At 47.2% G+C, this 22,062-nt stretch overlaps 1 protein-coding gene across 1 annotated transcript in view; it reads right to left on the bottom strand.

Annotated features, from left to right (window-relative positions):
• The window catches only part of LOC133352987 (V-type proton ATPase subunit H-like), a 103,915-nt gene that overhangs the window by 5,199 nt on the left and 76,654 nt on the right, over nucleotides 1-22,062 (bottom strand). Inside the window, 3 exon segments of the mRNA XM_061569045.1 lie at nucleotides 6,231-6,344; nucleotides 21,106-21,182; nucleotides 21,184-21,208. Of these exon segments, the coding sequence (XP_061425029.1) occupies nucleotides 6,231-6,344; nucleotides 21,106-21,182; nucleotides 21,184-21,208 (216 nt within the window).

Here is a 22,062-nt window from a genome sequence, read left to right as displayed (position 1 = left end):
GACAGGCTACGTATTTGAGTCTGCAGCTCCCTTGCCCTCAGCCCTCCGCGTTGCCGGCTCCCTGGCCCTGTTCAATTCCAGGCTCCAAGCCCTTGCTCCTATCCTCTTGCCTACGCCTGATTGCCTCTTCAATCTCTCCAAACTACACGTGCACAATGTTGCATTCGATAGGAAATCCCAGCCTCATTTATAAAGAAGTTGTTGATACTTAATTTGGAGCTTTCGTGACTGCAGGAATTACTCTTGGGTTCTTTCGGTAAAGTCACGTATAAAGAGAAAATAACAAATTAAATAATAGCATACGATGTTTCGATTGCAACACAAGCAATCATCATCAGGTATAAATGAAAGAGAAAAACAAACCTAGTATACTTAGAAATATAACGCAATACAGCACAGAGAGTCGGCTAACGTAACAGTCAACACCCTACCTGGTTGATTACGTTCTTCCAGAGAATGCTAAATTTGAGAGAGAGATAAAACACAGAACCGGAGACACATAGACAGACATATAAGCAGAGAGAGATAACACAGGGATACATAGAGAGAAGATGTTGATAGTTCTTTCCTGTATGGTTTCTGTCAAAACTTCCATTCCCATGTGCCCATTAAGCATGTGATGTGCCAACGGATTAATGTTTCACTCTCTTCACTGGAAGGCCATGGACAGATTTATTATGTGATTCTGTTATTTATTGGTCATCATCATCGGCCATTCTCAATCCCCTCCCCCCAAGCCGATGCCACCCCTCACGATCCTGCGACACACTAATCCAGCCGACACCAACCGATCCCGTTGCTCCATCTCCCCGATGGGCGTCCCTCTCGGATGCGTTCCGTTCTTTGGCGGCCACTACGTGATTATTTTTGACCATCGGCCATCGTTGACATGTGAAGAGATATTTTTCGAGCGGTCGTTTGCGTAAGCGTGGTTACTGAGAGAAATAGCACCTTCACCTTAATCTCCAGTATTCTGTTTCATGTGGGAGCCTGGGTTACAATTGGATCAAAAGCCGCGATTACCAAGGGCTGAACATCTTGTTTTGAAAACCAATAAAGGACATTGAACAAACCTTTGAAACTCGCGGCTCTTAGTGTTATATTTATCTCAATAACAAAATGAACGTTAAGCTTCCATTCCAGCTAAATCGTTCTTGTCTTATTTATATAAACTAGCTGGGGGGGGGGAGCGTTACCCAGACCCAAGGGATAAGGTAGTCCATGCGTGAATATGGGTGCGATGTGTGTTGTGATCTGTGTGTAACAGTACGCAAAAATTATGTTATTTAACGTAATAATTCGAAAACTTAAACGAATGTATAATCACTGCCTAATGGCATGTTGTTATACAATTTTTTTGGTATACGCTCCATCTTCTTCTGAACAAATTGGGTCTTCAATCAATACGGTGGCATTTGATGTTGACGTAACTGTTGATAATGCCACGAATGATTGTCCATGGGCAGTAGATAGTGTACAGTACAGTATGCTGTATAGTGTGACATGTAATGTTGTTTCATACCCTCACCATGTAATATATCTAAGCCGAATACAGTAAATGGTGAGGCTATTTGAGAAAATAATAAGTGTCTGTCGTCAAAGAAAAGTCGCATGGGTGATAAATCGTAGAGAAATAAAAGAGGCATTGATGAGGTGTCAACCGTTAATGTTGTGCAACGAAAGCACGTGTGTATCAACATTGCGAATACTCAAACGCCTTTCCCCACAACACGGCACAGATACGGTACGTGATAAAAACGGAGACATGTCCACTCAAATGGTATATTGACCAATCGCTGGACTCCAAAAAAACCACGGTGAATAAAACGGGCACTTTCTGCCAGTGCCCGATTGTAAATTTTGTTGTGGCCAACTAATAGGCCCGAAAGAAACGGCGTTACATTTTGGGGGCGAGTACCGTGTGACACACACACACACGCACGAATCCACTAACTTTTATATATGGATGACAAGAAAGTCAACAGCGAGCCCAAATCACACCTTGCAGTGTCGCACTCGATCTTTACAGAGCCTTAGCCCCTGCCGGACAATTTGAGTGCCCCATTTCAGCCACTCACCAATTTTTTACCCATTAATCGAAGTCAGAGCGATTTCCTGCTGCTGTTCAAAAGAGTATCAACGCAAATGGTGGTCATCTGCCGTGAACAGCCCCTGCAGAGCCAGTGGTAGACACTCCACATTCCCATGGCGTAGATGAGTCCATCCATAGGGCTAGCACTGTTTGATATCCCCATCAGGTGCTTCTCGTTTTATTGAGCCCCTAGAGAGCTGATGGGTTTTCTGAGTCAACGTCCCAACCGGGATCTATTTACTCACAGCCTTCCGACTGCAAGCCGCTCGCTGTACCGTTGAGCCTTCTGGCCGGAACACAATTGCAGAAGGTGTTGAGGGCTGTTTTTTTATACATCTCCGTGTATTTTGAAATGCTAAAAGTCACCGCTTCTCCGCTCGTGCGTTGCCTTTCAACGTCAGACATACCCGCGACGCCGTGCTGCCTGACAACGTCTTCATTGTTCGCGTCTCTCTCTCTCTATTTCCATGCCCCGTTGGCTCGGTGGCCTGTGCTCGTCCCTGTGCCGGCTCTAAGTGCACTCGTGACGCCCCAGGCGTGCGTTGTCTGCAGTGAAATAGGCTACGCAAAGTGGCCCGTAATTAATGGCCTACGCCGTCAAAAAATCTCGCTGCTTTTGAGTTTGCTATTCGCGTTCCGTAAAATGCACCCAGGGACCTCATTTACCATAAATCACATTCGCAGTGAACTGCCGGAAAAATGACATTCGTGCTATTGGGTAAAGGTGTAGCCCTGCCATTGCATGCGGCTCACGCCAACGCTGGGCCCCTCCACGATGACAGCCGTTCGCCACCAAGTGGTGGTGACGTCACCACGGCACCTGTGCCATGCTAGGCGCACTTTGAGGTTACGTGAGGTGTCAAAGGCCCACTGGAAGGTCCCAGAACAGACACAGGTGCCATGGGTTGACTGACTGAGATGACTATCAGATGCACTAATTGTGCTCCCCACTGTGCCAACGTTCTGTGTTTATCTGCCCGAAGCTCTGCTCGTTGTTGTGAGCGTCGCTCTGCCTTCCGTTGTTGCTGGAGGGCGACTGCCTCCAACTCCCCCGTAGCGTCCTACAGGCACCTCCTCCACAGAGGCCGATCTTGACACCGCCGGTACCAGTCATTGCCAATTCCAATCAACTCCACATCCTTCTGTACCACATCAGTCCATCTCTCCTCTAGCCCGTGCCGTGCCCGTTAAGCCCCATCTATCTGGCCAAATAGACGCTTCTTGGGCATGCGGTAGCTGGGAATACGGGCTATATGACCAAGCCAACGCAGCCAAATCTATCAAGGATCTGTGAGCCTCTCACACAATCCAATTTGGTTAAATGCCTCCACTACCATCACCTCGAGATGAGAGCCCCTCAGAAATGTATTTGGACCACTCTTGCACGCGTGCCAGACATCTCCGAGGAGGTGTGGAGCGCCCACACTTTACCCCACCACGTGGGGCCTGCCAATCGGTGTTATTTTATTTATTGCCCGCGACGTCTCTATCCACACTGCTGGGCGCACAAATGCCAGGGGCATTTGAGAAGCTCGCACCGTCGTCGTTTCAACGGCTGCGCCGGGAGATGGAATCGAGGCGGCAACCTCTGCATTGCAAGTCCGGCGCGCTGACAGCCAGTACGCCCATGGTTTGACATTGGCTCAAGATATAGCGGAGAGAGAGAGACAGCGATTATATTCGATACTTTCGCTTCAGTGCAAATCACAGACGGCTTTACATATATTATAACAGGCAATTTCATGTTGCATTTAATACGGCAAAAGCTGCATCATCTTACGTGAATATTAAGCGCAAACGTTACCTGGCTACATAAATTAACATGATGAAATTGGTTTCATTTCAACCCGACAGTAATGGGAGCAAGACACGTGTTTTAAAATTGCATTCGTGTGGACACCTCCTTTTGACCTCGTGTTCTATTAATCCAGAATGTGAATGGCAGATAAGAATTATATAACATTTCCAGGATAGGTTATTTGAAATAGTAATTAGATTATCAATGTCCGTATATTCCCAACTGTCTCCAAATGCATTTTTCTCATTTTAATTCACCATTTATACCGACAATCCAGCGACCTATCGTTCTATCGCCGACCTCTCCACCCTCTCCAAGCTCCGAGAACAGCCTTTCTCTTCACTCAGCTCAAAGCACACGCTACCGCCACTCCAAACTCCCGCTCCCTCCAGTCCGCGCCTTCCGTCAGACCTCCCCACTGCCGCTGGGACCCCACCGGGGCTCCGCGTCGATGTTCACTCCACTGTGGCCTCGGCAGCCTTCCACGCCGTGAACTGGGGCCCCCCCTGGAATCTCACTTTGATCATCAGTGGCCCAGCCTAACAGTGGTCCAGCCTAACAGTGGTCCAGCCTAACAGTGGTCCAGCCTAAAAGTGGTCCAGCCTAACAGTGGCTCAGCCTAACAGTGGCCCAGCCTAACAGTGGTCCAGCCTAACAGTGGTCCAGCCTAACAGTGGTCCAGCCTAACAGTGGCTTGCAATCCGACCTCTTCGGGTTTCTCAGTCGGAGTGGGTGAAACAAGCTCCAGTGCGGAATCCTTCAGGGTGTCTTTCCCAGGCCCCCTGCTCTTCACGAACTTCACATCTCCCATTGGCCGGCTCGATTGACATCTCCCGTGTCAAATGACATTCTTCCGCAAATGACATTCTACGATTCATGTCTGTTGATTCAATCCATGCCTCTGGATTTGAGTCTCTCAGAGTGCACCGACCGCTTCACAGCAGTGGTTCTGGGTCCACAAAACCCTCCTTGAAAGCTTCTGAATCGAAGCCATCCTGGTCGATGCCAAGCTCCGTCTAGCGGATTAATCGCTGGCTCCACTATCCAATTCTAACTTATCCTTTGACAGCCACACCAACCACATCGTCAGATTTGACAACTGCAACGTCAGGGTCCTCATGCATTTATGTCCACTCGTGACCACCGAAATCGTCAAATCCCTTGTTTTGCAGCATAGCCGGGTCTTGCCTGCACTGTCCTAACTCCGTCCCTGTGTTCTATTTTCGACGAACTACCTCAGGACACTCCGGACGCTTGAAAAACCATCTCGCCCGCGTCGTCCCCGGCGCCTACCATCCTCGGTGAGGTTCCCTCACCTCCCTCCACTCCCTCCACTGGCTTCCCATCGCCAGCAGCGTCAGCTACAAGATCGCCCGCCTGTTGAACTTCTCTCGCACCGCACGTAGCCAACCGGGGGCCGTCCACCGCGTCTGTCTGCGCGTGTCACCTTGCACCACCGCTCGCGGTGGAGTTCTCCGCAGCAGCGCGACTCGCAGCCTCCTCTCTACATCGAGGAGCGAAGGCCGTCACTGCCCGGCTACATTTCTCCGTGACCGCACCGACTCCCCCCCCACCCGCCATCTGCAATGCAGCCATCGCCCCTCTGCTGCTGCTACGCATGCAGCAGCAGCGGCGTTTAATCTCCAGAGGCACATAAAGGCCCCACCTCTGTCACCACTATCCAAGCCACACTGAGCTTAGATTCCACGCCTCGCAATCATGGTCGTCTATCGTCTGTGAATTAATGTGTGCATTATAAAATTGCGTTGCTGTTGATGTTGTTGTTATTGAAGGGAAACAGTAGGGGCAGTCGCCCGAGTTCAACTCGCCAGCCATGGTCAACATCAGCGGCAGGTGACGTCTGACAGATGCGGGCGACGTTGCCAAAGGTCATTTTCAAGGACGCGCGACGACCTTGACCCCGACCACCCATCAGCCGGCGGCCAGGGGACAGCTCCAACTTCACACGGCAGTGCACGAGCGGCTTATTGCCGAAGTTCCCAATGCAGGAGGCCTTCCCCGGTTATTTCTGTGGCTGTGCAAACGGTAAGATGACACTACGCGGCGCCTGCTTCGCTCACGCCCGGACGTTACAAGATCCCCTGACGTCATTCGCAAGCGGGGGGCCATCGAGTGCCGGCCTCTGGGTCCACATCTGCCCGATTTCAAAAATCACACCGCAAATCGCTCAATTGGGACTGTGGCACAGCAATCATCACCCCCTCCTGTGAAACTTCTGCAGACTGTCTCAGGGAAGCAAGGCGTCCTCCTTCGTGATAGCCTTGGCCGAGGAGAATGGAGGGGTTCGGGGGAAGGGGAATGTGTGTTGCAACGACGTACCAGTTATGCACCATGAACTTCTGCACGGCGAGTAGGGCGTTGTAGCGTACGTCCGTGTCCGCGTGATGCATGAGGCCCATCACGAGCTGCTTGCAGCCCAGCTGCTCAATTATCCTGCTCGCCACACGCACAAGACAAAGATCCCCCCTCGTGGGCTTTAACAGGCTGTCGGAACGAGTGCCCTTAGCTAGCACCTATTTAGGACGGCATGGCACACGAGGGGGTGGGTGGCCAGCACCACACCCAGCCGCCTAGGGGAGACGCAGGACCGGTTCAGATAATCGTCACTGGTGTTGGCCGTGAGCGGGAATCAAACTCAGGTCGACAGGTTCATAGCGCAGCGCGCCAACCGCTACACTTCCGCTCCCCCACATTCACACACATGCACGTACACACACACGCGCGCGTGTATACTGGACATCTGTGAAAAATACCTTCATAGCTCATCGGATTTCTCCAGGATAAATAAAGATCACGATTGTAGTTCTGGCACAAGCGTGAAATTTAAGATGGGTACAACATCGTTTCTCTCGCGTAAGTCCAAAGTTCTGCAGTGCGATCCCAGAGAAATCACGTCCATGTGGCAGCTTGCTGAGCTCCGTCGCGGACCTAAAACCTCATTTGTTTAATGGAGGGATTTGGTGATGAAATTGGGATCGTTTGAATCGCTGCGATGATGGATGCAGTGGCGGCAGCAGCAATCGTTAAATGTGTTTGTTAGACAGATTAAATTCCAGGTGTGAATGCCGGTGCGTTTTTTTATGGAGAACGGTCAATAAAAAAATCCCTGGTGGCAGTGGTAAAATATCTCTAAAGAGAAGGATTGAGATTGAAACAAAGCTGTTGAAGGCGCAGGCGTGGAGTTGCCTGCTCGCACCACGGCTGGAGGAAAGGGCCTCCGCTCTACGAGAGCACCTCTAGGTCCTGGCCAGACGTCTTAAAAGAGATGGGACGTACCCACACTTTACCCCACCACACGTGACCTGCCGATAGACTATACTACCGTTGATGCAGCTGGGTGGACAGAGGCGCTGGTGGAGGGGCGGATGGGGGGGGGGGTAAAATTTAAGAAGCGCGCTCTGTAGTTTCAACTGCCGCACCAGGAAATTGAATCGAACAGGCAATCTCTGGAATGCAAGGCCAGTGTGGTAACCGTAACGCCAGCGTGGCAGCATCACGGAACAGGAGTGACGCGGCTGAAGGAGAGAGAAAACCACAGCAGAAGTGTGTTGGGCCCCATCGTCGTTCATGAGCTGACAGGCGGGACAGACGACGAAGACGATGATGATGATGCAATAGGTGGGCAAGTCTCTACAGCTCACGAGAGACCCAGAGTCTTGGCAGGGCCAGCACGCTCATGAGAAGCACCCACGGCGGATAAGAGTGGGCACACATTCGTGTTGGATGTCGCGCCGGCGATGAGATGTTTTACCTTGCCCCAGGTCGGAGACCAAAATTACATTCGTCGTGAGCTCATTTATTTCGAGTTCAGCAGAGACGCTGAAATGTCCGGTATCTCTGACGTAGTCGTGTAGAAGTGGACAACGAGAGAACGAGTGGACTACATGGGAATGAGCGATGGCTTGCCGCTCCTGCTGACTAAATATGTTTTTAAATATCTTTTTAAAATATATATTTAAAATATTTATATATTAACGCCAACAACGGTATTAATGCGGCAATGGCGCTTTGAGGGGGGTATTTGTGCCAGAATGGCGCCACGCGTTTTACCAAAAAAAAAATGTGACTTAACTTGAATCACAGACCGAAGTGATCGAACCGCACCCGCGCACCCACCCCTCCCCCCCCACTCTAATTACACGACTCGTCATCGACGCTACCCGATTTCCCGATCACAAATGCATTCTCCACGAACTGAAAGTCCAGAATTTTCTATTGCCAGGGATAAACCGCGAGTTGGAGAGACGCTGCGTAAACTAAACGATAATACAATTTTATTTAATTTTACCAGGTAAGGCCCACTGAGCTATACAGCTCTTTTTCAGAAGCGACCTGGCCACAAATGATAGCTCAACGAAGTGGCTTATCACGTGGAAATCTATAGCAGCCAAATACTCTAAACGCGTGATGTTCATTCTCAACGTGGAGGAGGGGAAAATTGGAGCACCCGGAGAAAAATCCACGCGACCACGGGGAGAACATTGCAAATTCCAAATATACAGACGTCAGGGTCAGGATCGAACTCACGAGGTAGTTAACATCTCATCACCGTGGCGATACGAGTTTTCAAACGCCTCTTTCGAATCGTCTACGCTGCACCTCGGAAGATAAGCGGAGTTGAGCCTGGTTAGCGCTTGGATGAGTGATCACTACCCAGGGCTTGCCAGGTGTTGTAGGCGTGGCCGCTAGGTGGCGGTGCTGAGTGTTGCCACCTCGCAGACGACAGCGTGCTGGGTTCTCTCTCTTGGTATTCTGACTTCTTCCCGCATGTAATCAAACGTTCGTTGTTCTCGGTATTGGGCAAAAGTTAAAATAATGAACCATCCAAAAACAAAAGTCTTGAGACACATTGAGGCTTTCCTGGGTAATTAATTGCAATTAGGAAATAACACTTACTACCCAGGAACAATAAATACATTTGTTACACAGTATTATTAATGGAGTGGATTATTAACTTTGCTTTTGTGTCCTGGTAACAAAAGCAAAGTTTGTGGGGGGAATAATAATAGCTATTTTCTGTGCTTTTGAGGCATACACAATTAGAAAATAACACTTACTACCCAGGAACAAATATGTGTTTTTGTTACACAGTGAATTATGGGTCATTATGCATTTTGCTCGTGTGTGCCTCACAGTAATACAATTTTAAACTTGATCACTGCCCGTAACGGTGAGAGTAAACAGATTTTTCTCGTGACAGCCCGTGAAAGTAATTTCCCACATCACAGCGGGTAATTTATTTCAGACGAGCAATTCCAATTCTAGTGGATCTATAGTCAATGTTTTATTAACCAAAAAACGGTCACGTGTCCCATTTATTTCAATACAGATCAAGACCCAGATAGTCCACCCAATTGGGTTGGATTCATCTCCATCTAGATCAGCTGCTGGTGTGTGCGTGTGGTTGGAACTCATCATCATCATCAGCCATCGTCAATCCACTGCTGGATGAAGGCCTCACCCAAGCCGCCGCCACTTCTCACGATCCCGCGATGTAACGATCCAACGAGTTCCTACGCTATGAGCTGATTTTGTAGCTCCATCTCCCCCTGCCGCGCCCCCATGCGCTGCCTGCCACTCCCTTCATCATTTCTTGGCCAACGCTCTCACCCCTCGCCTAGCCCGACGCCTACGTCTGTCCGATCCACGCCCCCCGCCCCCCCTGGTGCAGCTGCACTGCCTGCACACTCGACGTTCAGCTCACCCAGACTCTGCGGGATGTCTCTCCACAAGACACTGCGTGTGCATCCTCGATGACTCGGCGATTGGAAAACTCGTTTCTGAAATCTACCCCCCCCCCCACCACCCCCCCACCACCCCACCACATTTTCAAATAAGTCGACGGTTGCAAGAGTGAGATGTTCTTGATTCAGCAAAGTGCTTAGAAATGATGGGTCGTATTATTATTATTACTCAGTGTGTCTAAAATGAGCTTTGAAAATGTCATGTTACATTGTCCATGCCATCGTTCCCACTTTTTTCATTGTGCTGAAAAGTAATTGTATTCTCAGCCTCCATTGCTTGAAACTGCTGAATATATCCAGCTGAGACATCTCCCTTGGAAATAAATCATTTTTCACGACTCATTAAGTGAAATGCTTTAAATAAGCACAAAAGTTAAAAAAAAACAGACGTACATGGTATTTTCTCTTTCTTTATAATGGTTATTCTGGTTTTAAATAAAGAAACAGAAACGTCAGTGAATACTACTGTACACAATTGAAGATGGCTTAGAGTGGTTTATCAAAAAGCAGAGAAGGGAAAGAGTACAAATACAATTTCTATTTTTCCAATGCATTAATTCGGAGAAGTGTGGGTCTGCGTGGTGGCAGATGCAGACCAATACACAGACCATTGCATCTCATCCAGCAGTGGATTAGTAAATGCCTGTAAGATATTATTATTATTGAACTAGCGTGGCGGCTCTGCTCTAAATCGAGTGGCTTGAAATTACGAGTTAGATCAAATGAGTGTCACCTTGTCATAAAGTCAACAGTGGTTGTCCTTTGGATGTACGGGGCCCTTCCATATGAATGCGGAGTTTCCACTGCTGGCTCAGTGCTGTAAACCAATTTCTCACTTGAGCAATACGTAACTTTGGCTTTATATTTTTATAATTTTCAGAAGTGCTCACAACATTTTGGCCACCGAATCCCATAAGATCATATATCTGCTCGACGGTTTTCAACATTTCAAAAGTTGACAGTGATAAACATTGGTTGTTTGAACTACTGGTTGGAAAACCAATAATCTTCACATCAAGTCACAATCGTTCCGCACAATCACCTGCGCCATGCCGTACGTGTCTATGGAGGTGCCCAGGCAAGTTTATGTCCATTGATCGTTTAATGCTTTGCTCAGAGATGTGAGGCCCATAAACGTTCAACTCAATTTAACAAATAGCCACCCAGAAGACACAGCCCTTAAGCACACTGACACATGAGCGCAAGCTGCCACCTGCCTTCACTCACTCGACCGAGTGGCAGGTGTAGCGCAATAGATCACAGCCACCACGTCGTTATCGCGTTTCATAGCAGCAGTGGTTGGCCCTGTGGTTAGCGCCTGGCGATCTGAGTTGGTTTCCCAAACACAGCTACGGTGGCGAGATGCTAACTACCTTGCCTGGTATACATGAGATCGTGGGTTCGATCCCGACTCTGACGCCTGTATATTTGGAGTTTGCATGTTCTCCCCGTGGTCGTGTGAATTTGTACTCCAGGTCCCCCGTTTTTTCCCCCCTCCACATTTAGAATCAACATTCGGTTAGAGCATTTTGCTTGCTCTAAATGTCCACGTGATGGTGAGCTAATGTGTTGAGCTAGCATTTGTGATAACCAGGTCGCTTCTAAAAAACATTTATACAGCTCGGTGGGCCTTACCTGGTTGAACTAATAAAAATGTGTAAATAGTTCACATTGGTGGTGATCACACCCCCACTACACTGACCACCATGGTGAAGTATGGTCAAACAAGCCCCCACGACAGACGCAAGCGTCGGGAGGTCCGTTGTGTGGATCCTGTGGCCGCAGTCACGTAAACACCAAGTCAGCATTAAAATAAAACACCCCCTGCAGCGTAAGTCAGCTCTGGGCAGAATACTTCCAGACTGAGCACAGTCCAGTTAAAAATGCAGCCAATAGAAGCATGAAATGGATACATCGGGTGAATTGTACTGATGTGTAAACAGTGAAGAATTTACATGAAACTGTGACCCCCATTGGCTGTGAGCACTGCAGCGCTGCACTCGGATGCGCGCTGCATTCGGAAACGTTGCGGCTTTACCGCTCGCTCACGTGGGCCAGGTGGAGCACCTCCTGCCTCCCCACCTGCCCCCCCCCCAACACAGCCCGCATGGCTAAATGCATTGATCGACCCGAAGCGATGCCTCGTCCAGCAGTGATCAATGAAACGATGAAAGTGGCATTCTGAATCTTGTAACGCAGAAGCGGCAACTTCAAAGGTCTTTATCGAGCCCTTTGTCAACGTGTTTGTTTATCTTTTGTAAGACAATAATTATATTTTTTTACTTGTGTTGTAGGATTGCCTTGCTTGCCTTGTTTTAATGCTCGCCATTAATAATTCGTGCTGGTATGGGCAATTGTTTGTAGCCTGCAGTAAACTCTGCGCAGTGATCATGCCCAATGATGGTGGTAGAGGAGGTGTAAATCTGGATTAGATATCAATACTAATTGTGTTGTACTGCAAAGCCCAAAACGAATGTTACCGTCAAACAATGAAAGGAAAACATTTATCGTCACAGTTTGCAGCCCCTTGGCAATTTGCTGCTGCGTGAAGGCCTCTCAATGCAATTTGTTCAGGGAATTTCGTTTGACCATACTTCACCCCAAGCTGTGTCTGAGACGAGGCTCAAAAGAAAGCCGTCTCTGGTGTGGACCAATCAGTTTCAAGAAGAATGCATATATTATCAGAGTGTTTTTTTGTTTGCATTAAGACCACAAGTCTTGTGTTTAATGCACACATGATTCCTTGTAAAAAGGTTTAAGTTTTGTTGCCAGAAAAAAACGGGAAAACCCTTTTATTATACTTTGGTACTGGCAAAGGAGGTCTAATGATGTAGATTAGGTCAGCAGGTTTATAGCGCAGTGCGCTAACCGCGGCACCACCACTCCACCATATTAATAACTACATCAATATCGATGATTTACCCAGGAAAGCCGAATGAGTGATTGGCATGGGAGAAGAAACGAGTGCCCTAAGAAGACTCACTGCTGGTTTTTTCACACCTGATGATGATTGCTTGTGTTGCAGTCGAAACGTCGTGAGAATTTAATTGTTTTTTTTTATTTTATTGTTTCCCTTCTATGTGACTTTACCGAAAGAATCAAGAATACGACTCACTACTCATACTAAGGGATAATATCAGCGCACAGATCGAACCAATCCACAGGCTCAATCCGGCCATCGGACCAAATCTGTGGACTGCACCCATTGCTGCACCCATTGCTGCACCCATTGATGTTGTGCCATCGACCGGGACTGTCCAGCCTTGGCAGCTCAAGGGCCACCAACAACTTGTTTTACCACTCATCACCTCGATCGTATTCCTGATCGTGCTGTATAATTATATGTAACTATGATATTTATATTAGCTCAAGTTGTAAGGTATGTGTGTTGGTCAGAAAAACAAATATCAGGTAAAAAAATAAATAAAGTAAAATATCGTTTTCGCTTCACGTTTCGGCTGAAAAACCTTAGACCAAAAGTAGTCAACGAGTTACATCACTTTCACGTCTCGCCCGCAGTAAATATTTTACTCAGACAAGGGCGGCGCAGTGGCGAGCTGTTAACTACCTCGCCTGGTAGACAGGAGGTCGTGGCTTTGATTCCGACCCTTACGCCTGTTAATTTGAAGTCTGCATGTCTCTCTCCACGTGGTCACGTGAGGTTTTCTCTGGGTTTTCCCTCCACATTTATAAACAACATTCGTTTAGAATATTTTACTGCTATAAATTTCTACATGATGATAAGCCACGTTTGTTGAGCTGCCATTTGTGGCCAGGTCGCTTATGAAAGAGAGCTACATAGCTCAGTGAGCCTTACCCGGTAAAATACCAAAAGAAAAGTTTCTATTTCGATGTAAAGCTTTCGTGACTGCATGGATTCATCTTCTTGGTTCTTTAGGTAAAGTCACGTAGAAGGGAAATAATAAAATAATAAAAATAAAACATGATAACATTTATTTTATTATGTTAAATAAAACATAATTATATTTATTTTATTATGTTTTATTGAAATTATAAAAATAAAACATAATAAAATGTATTTTATTATGTTTTATTTTTATTATTTTATTACTTCCTTTCTACGTGACTTCACCGAAGAACCAAGAAGATGAAAAGTTTCTAGTTTAATTAATGCCGCTCCTCCCTAACTCTCGGTTTATCCCTGGCAATTGTAAATCTTATACTTTCAATTAGCGGAGAATGCATTTTCGGCGAAACGGTGACATAAAACTAGTTAATTACGGGTAGTAAGAGTAGACGTTGGTGCGTCTTTATGCCTTTCCCCCACCCACTCTCCCAAAAAACATAAAGTCAGTTCAATCCCCTTGCATAAACAACGTAGCAAGACGCGCTAACCCCCGGCCACTGTAAACAGATTTTTCCACTTGGAACTCTCGGCTCCTCTGCTGCAGCCGTGCGTGGGTGCGCACGCGCGGACCCCTGGCAAGTAGTTGTCGCCTCTGGGCCTGTCACCTTAGCCAAGACGCAGTCAGGGCCCACTCGATTTGCTAAACGTTTTTTTAATGTACAACTTTGCTCAAAACGGCCCTGGCGAGAGTGTGGCGACGGTTGAAACAAAGTACTCCGCTGTGTTCAATTAAGCCGAGTGAATGTTGAGTGTGTCGTCGTGGTCTTCGTGGTCGTGGTGGTGGTGGGGTGTTTTATTTTTTTCGCCCGCACAAAAATTCACGATTTCATGTCGGTCGGCCTTTCCTTGGCCGTGCCAAGCCGACGGCTCTGGCAGGCGGGGAACAAAAGTGCGTTGCTATCTATGTGTGTGTGTATGCTAAGTGTGTGCATGCTATGTGTGTGTGTATGCTAAGTGTGTGTATACTATGTGTGTGTGCATGCTATGTGTGTGCATGCTATGTGCGTGTGTATGCTAAGTGTGTGCATGCTATGTGTGTGTGTATACTATGTGTGTGTGCATGCTATGTGCGTGTGTGTATGCTATGTGTGTGCATGCTATGTGTGTGCATGCTATGTGTGTGCATACTATGTGTGTGTGTATATACTATGTGTGTGTGCATGCTATGTGCGTGTGTGTATGCTATGTGTGTGCATGCTATGTGTGTGTGCATGCTATGTGTGTGCATGCTAAGTGTGTGTGTGTGCATGCTATGTGTGTGTGTGTGCATGCTATGTGTGTGCATGCTAAGTGTGTGTGTGCATGCTATGTGTGTGCATGCTATGTATGTGCATGCTATGTATGTGTGTGTGCATGCTATGTGTGTGTGCATGCTCTGTGTGTGTACGTGATGATGTCTCTTTTGGACGCTATGCCGATAACTAAACAGTCGTTTTATTATTATTATTCCGCCTTTTAAAATTCCGCGAGAAAACTTAACCGATTTGTTTATGCATTTGGAAATTTTGATTGTGAAGAAATAATGAGTAATTATTTAACCACAGCCTTCGTAATTATAAATGAAAAGCAGCGTGCTTGTTATCTCAAGTTTTTAAAATGCCCATTTATTTTTAAGTTTAGCTTTTCATGCACTATTGTTCGTGCCGATAATCGTATCCTCTTATATTTCAATACGATTCCACAATTACAAAACGTACTTTGTGGAATTTTCATTAACATTTAAAATAACTAAAGATATTCGATGATGATGATCATAGTAAGAATTGATGGTCATTTTATCAATCCACTTCTGGATGCATGGCCTCTCCATGACGCGTGACGTGTCGATCATGTGGGAGATGTTTAACCATACTTCATCATTCTGGTCAAGCAGGGCAAAGATGTTGTCCGCTACCGGTTCCGATATCACTCGCCAATAATGTTAGCCGTGACCAGGAAAGAAACGTAGACCAATGCACCTGAGCAGCCGTGATGCTGGCAGGATGGCAGAGCGAACTTGGAGGATTCACAAATCAAGGTCAATGTCAATGACCTCAGCCATCAGCTGTGAGTTGTCCAGCTGCACCATTAACACATCCAAAACAGATACATTTTGTTTCATTTGCATTGTGGCCGAAACGTCGTGAGAATTATTTTATTATGTGTTTTTATTTCATTCTACGTGACTTTACCGAAAGAACCAAGAAAATGAATCCCTGCAGTCACGAAAGCTTTAAATCGAAATAAAAGCAAAATAATTGTGTAGTGGCGCGTGACACTTTCTGTAAAACTAATTTAAAAACGAAAAAGTGCGTTCGCGCTGCTGTCTGCTTTTGTTGTTTTTGTTGTTGTTTACAAATGCGTTTCGCCACGAGACGATGCCAACGGTGCAGAAGCGGGGTCAACGTCGCCGTGCGGAAGTAAACAAGAGTCAATCGACGACGGTGTCGGGCTCCGAACTGTTTCAAACAAAACGCCAAAAAAAAAACCCTCTACGCCTCGAATGTTTTAATGGCAATAAAATGCAGAGCTGGTCAACAGAAATAATTGCCTCATTGAACGCAATGCAAAGAGGGGCTAAATAAGAAAAAATAATCGCACGTTTAACGAACGTTCTGATAAATCCAAAAATTGGCTTGCATCCGGTAGAAATGTGATAGAGCTTGCGAGCAGGAATCGATGGCCGTTTGCAATAAAAACATTATTTTGCAGCCCGATCAGACTCGTCAGTGTCTAGACGTATAATTAGGCAATTCTAGAATTTGCGATAAGCGCAGCATTAGCAAGTGCATCTCCTGCAAACGCTGCATTGTAAACTGCCCTCCGCAACGTCCGGCATTATATTAGCACAGAACAAAGATCAGCAAACGCCTCCAGACCCCGACCACGTGACCCTTCGTCTGGGAGTAGCGGCTCTCAGGTCCTCATCATCCCCTTGCAGGCGACGTGATGGTTGCCAGTGCGACACTCCCGCAATTACCCAATTATATTAATGCACGGCGGCGGGGAAAAGCCACAATTTTATGCAAGTCAAAGAAAAAAGGCTTGCGTGTAAACGACCGTTAATCATTTCAACTGCAGTCATTCCAAAAGCTTTCACCAGACAATTGTCTGGTTATGACGATGCCGTGCATTTGGGAGCTGACGCCACTTGCTGGCGGAAGGTGCCTCCATTATAGGGAACTGTCGACAGACCCCTTCATTATTATCCATGGGCAGATTGCCCGTAGGTATGCACTGCACATTTTGTAATATGTTTCCACTTTCCTCTGTCTTGTGCCATACCTCTTAGACGTTTTTTTGGACCTATCTTCCATGCAGGTCAGACGTTTTGGAAGTGGTAGCAGTGCCCACACTTGACTCCACCAGCCAGCAACTTGCAGAACCGATGAACTGCAGTGTAGCCTGAACTAAACTTTTTTTTATTTTACCAGATAATGCCCACTGAGCTGTATAGTTAAATTTCTATTTAAAGCTTTCGTGACTGCAGGGATTCATCTTCTTGGTTCTTTCGGTAAAGTCACGTAGAAGGAAAATAATAAAATAATAAAAATACAACATAATAAAATAATTCTCACGACGTTTCGTCCACAACGCAAGCAGCCGTCTTCAGGTGGAGAACAGGTCTGTCGAGAAGGCAGAGCCATTCAGACTCTTTTCCTCCTACGTGACTTTACCGAAAGAACCAAGAAGAGCTGTATAGTTATTTTTCAGAAGCGACCTGGCCACAATGATAGCTCAACAAAGTGGCGTATCACGTGCACATGTTTCCCAGCCAAATACTCGAAAAGCATGTTTTTAAATGTGGAGGGAAAACCCGGAGGAACCAGAGAAAAATACACGCGACCACGGGGAGAGCATGCAAGCCCCAAATATACGGGTGTCAGGGCTCAGGATCGAACCCACAGCCTCCTGTATGCCAGGTGAAGTCGTGAACATGGCGCCCCGTTTATACTGCTGGGTGAACAGAGCACGGTGTGGAGATTGAAGACACTTTTGGCAAGATAATTATCCTGTGGCCTCGCAAAATATTATAATTCAGCAAAATCCGTTGTTGTATAATACTTCTATGCTCCTATGTCTATGCTCCCCGCTATCGCCAACTCGCACTGACCAGCGTGGTGAAGTATGGCCAAACAACCCCCATCACCCACACCGCATGGATAGGCCATCCATCTAGCAGTGAACAAAACGCCGAACATGCGAATAAAATAATATATCCATGTTAGTTTACGCATTTACACATATACGATTCGGAAGAGTTTGGAATAAGCTTTTTGGTGAAATGTTTGAGAGTAGAGTGAGACAGTAGACATGACTTTCGGATCAACAGCCCGAGCATTTGAACGTAGCACGGAACGCACGCAAAGATAAAACAGGGAAGCATAATCACGCGATAATAGAGGTTTATTATTTATTAGATCGCATAAATATAAATGTGTCGTTAAATTTGCCATCACCCGACACAGCTAATAAGTAAGGTTTGTGATGTAAACAAAACATGCCAATGCGTTACTAGTTCAGCACACCGGTGTGTTGGAGAGTAACCACACAACATTTACAATTCGAGTAGCATGATGTTTCGCCGGTAATTACAACCAGCATCATCAGGCGATAGCCAGAGTTGTGGAGAAATCCTCCTCCTGTTTCGGTCTTAAATAGAGGTGGTGGTCAATGTGATGTCGTCACTTGTGGGCCAATCAAGTGGGAAAACCAGAGGGGGGAAGGGGGTTAATGAATGCATATAAATTACAATATATATTCATTACCGGTTGGTAATGGATATCCATAGCGTAATCAACAAAATCATGCATTTGTTAAGCATTCTTTAACGCTTTATCCTCAGACTATTCAATTAGCAATGGCAACTTCACCGTACAAATCTCACGATTTGATCAAAGGGAAATTGTTTGATAAACGTGGCCGTCTTTTTTACGGCGTAAGTTCCTAACAGCGTCACAGAATTTGCTTAACATTTCATTTATATTGATTCATCTTTACACATGCTATAGTGATCACATGTAACAGACAGACAGAGATAATGTGTGAATGCTTAACTGGAGAGCATTGAAAAACACAAAGCCCATGTAGTGCCTGTGCTTGGGAAGTAGTTTGGCGCCTGCTTATAAGGTTGTATGTGCCCATGAGATGAGGTTGACAAAAAGTTACATTTGGCCAACACTGCCCAACAGCTGTGAAACGTATTGAGTCAAGAGTAAGCACAATAGTTTCTTCGGACAAAAACGTGGATTCTAAGCAGAATACCGAAAACAGTAAGATAACAGAAGGAGCAAAAACAACGATCGTACACTTGTACACGTTCCAGCGATAAGCGGGGAAACGTTTTTGGGACACGCGATTGAGGTGAGAGGGCTTGGCAAGTGTGCGCATGACCGGTAAATTGAGGGCGAGAGATCGAGCGCGAGACGGAGAAGTGAGTGTGTGGACAACACGACGAGGAGGTTCGTGTCACGTGGACAGGCGATGTGCAGCGTGTTACACGGAACAAGGGACAGGAAGAGGTGGAGATCCGAGACTGGCCATCCTCATCTCAGCTATCCCAGCCATCTCAGCCATCCCAGCCATTGCAGCCATCCCAGCTATTCCAGCCATCCTAGGCACTATCCCAGCCATCCCAGGTACCAACCAACCCATCTCAGCCATCTGGGCCACCTCAGCCATTCTGAGCCGTCACTGTCCCCGATTGCCCTGTGGGTCGCGATCCGCATTAACGAAACATCGCGGTGTCATCGTCTGTCACGAGCGAAATGCCACCACGGCATGGGCTTCCTCTGCAGCGCACGCAATACGTGGCACCGTGCTTTAGTCACTCCCGGCCGCCAATCTGATCATTCGTTGCCAGGAGTCTACGTGCTAAAGCAATTATCTCAATACGAGGTTGCTTAATATTGTATGTAAACCAAACGAATGAAAAACAGAATGTTTTTTTTTACTGGCGTTACACCAAATTATCCCTTCGTACGAGGTGAGGCGGTGATTTATTGAAAGCACACACCATTGAGTGGAAAAAATACTTGAGGTTTATTTTTTATTTTTCTCCTAACAAGTAGGAGGACATGTTTTTAATATACAGCATATATCTTTTCCAAGCGAAAAAAAAAATAACCCACTGCCGCTCATTTATAATTTAAGACTTAATAACCCCATCGTTCAGTGATGTCACACAGCACACTGCCGCTTGCTAAGGAGGGGAATCAAAACGATGAGGTCGAATGGCGGCAACAGCAGCAGCAGTGCATGACACGGCAGCCGCCACTGTGAGATGAAGCTTCCCGCACAAAAACTCCTCCTCGCCTGTGCGGCGAAGACGGAGGGCTGCCATATCGCGTTTGGTTGGGTGGTAACATTCTGAGCTCCCCCATCTATAACACTATTAAACCATTTTTTTTATTTTACTAGGTACAGCCCACTGCACACTGAGCTGTATAGCTCTTTCCAGATGTGACCTGGCCACAAATGACAACTCAACAAAGTGGCTCATCACGGGTAACTTTTAAGAAGTCAAATACTCTAAACGCAAGTGCATTCTAAATGTGGAGTGCAAAAAACGGAGGACCCGGAGAAAAATCCACTCGGCCACGGAGAGAACATGCCAACTCAAAATATAGCACCGTCAGGATTGGAATCGAACCCACGACCTTCTGTATACCAGGTGAGGTAGCTGAACAATTCGTCCACCGTGGCACCCCCATGGATTCCCATAGTCAAGTCAAAAGGTGTTGGTATGATATTTAACACCGCTGGCTGGTTTACCTTCAAAGGTCACCTACTTGGCGAACGCCCATCACCGTAAAACATACGCCCGTGCACATCTGCTTCGGTTGAGTGAATCAGCAAACGCTCAGAGGCCCGCCTGCAGCCACTAGAGGGGCTACACTTGTAAGGATATTAAGGATATCCTATGAGCGCTTATAGAACAATTAAGCGATGTGCGTCACTATCGCCTTTCCTCAAATGCACAGGGCGGGGTGGGGGAGCGAGAGCTCGAGCAGAATACGCGATAGACAAAAGCAGATCGCCTCGTCACTCCTTCTGTTGTGCATTCAACATTTGTTTGAAGTTTATTTTGTTACGTTCACCGAGGTTTTCGTTCGCCCCCCTTTGGCGGCGACGCGGCCCTGGCGGCGGCGTTCGCCGTTTGTTGCAGAAGCTCGTGGTTAGAATTCGGCAGGCCATGCTGGTTATTAGTGTGGTGCGTGTGCGTTCGCCGTAAAACGCTCCGCGCCAGTCTGCCACTCATTGGACGGTAAAGATCCGCCGACGTCATTCTGAAAACGAGCAGGCCATTGTGTGCCGGGCGTCACGGTCCAAATCTGACAAATTCGATAAAAAAATGGCACCGCAAATTACTCAATTGGGATTGTGCGCAGCGTCGTGGCCCCTACTGTGAAATCACTGCAGGCTACGACGATGAATCGCAAGCGCCTTTGTTGATAGCCTTGCACTATAAGAATGGCGCGGATACAAAATGTACCAAATTGTTATTATTTGAAACATCCATTCGGAGTGAGGTGGGACATGGACTGCGGGGGTGTGGAAGGAAAGGATGAGTGGGTATGTGATTGGCGCCGCGAGCACTCACTTCTTGCCGCGGGGGTGATGTCGCACGTACTCCCCGATGTCGTGCGCCGCCACGCTCAGCACCTGCGGATCGTCGGAATGCCTGGAGGAGGTGGTTCAAAATCCTGCCGCACCCGACGCGAAGAAAAAAGAAAACGAAACAGGAGACACGAGTGACGCCGAAGCCAGGCGAGGTGCGGCAATCGTCAGTGTCAGCTGTACAGCCGCCGTGGGGGGCCTGGGTGTTGGGGGTACCGATAGGTGCCATGGGTACTGATGGTGCCGTGGGTGTTGTGGGTGCCGTGGGTGTTATGGGTTATGTGGGTGTTATGGGTGATGTGGGTGATGTGGGTGCCGTGGGTGCCGTGGGTGTTATGGGTGATGTGGGTGTTATGGGTGATGTGGGTGATGTGGGTGCCGTGGGTGCCGTGGGTGTTATGGGTGATGTGGGTGTTATGGGTGATGTGGGTGATGTGGGTGCCGTGGGTGTTATGGGTGATGTGGGTGTTATGGGTGATGTGGGTGATGTGGGTGCCGTGGGTGCCGTGGGTGCCGTGGGTGTTATGGGTGATGTGGATATCCAGACATCCTCAGAATGTCTGCATATGGCTAAGAGTCACCCAGAAACTATTTAGACAAGAATCTATGGGGTTTTACGTCTGTGATTTGATCCCTTCCACAAAGTGACATAAATACTCGGTATGCTGATGAACGGTGGTGGTGCTGGTCCAATGAAGGCATTGAGTGTTGCTTATATTTGGGCCGAGTCCTCTGCTTCCTCCCAATTTATGAACTCCAAGTGAGGTGACACAATAGATGTAGGTAAGAGACAGCGATGAAGCAAGATAAGCGAAATGCAAGCCAAGTGAGATGAAAGCTGCAGACACGATATAGACGAGAGAGATGAATTAGTGTTTATGTCATTGACTTCTTCCGTTTATTAGGACCTGAATTTGAGCTGATATTTGGTTAATCCCGG

Source organism: Lethenteron reissneri, chromosome 42 (genome assembly GCF_015708825.2).
Source record: "Lethenteron reissneri isolate LAM-NWPU_2019-01 chromosome 42, ASM1570882v1, whole genome shotgun sequence".
Taxonomy (NCBI): Eukaryota; Metazoa; Chordata; class Hyperoartia; order Petromyzontiformes; family Petromyzontidae; genus Lethenteron; species Lethenteron reissneri.
This window is presented reverse-complemented; position numbering and strand designations above follow the sequence as displayed.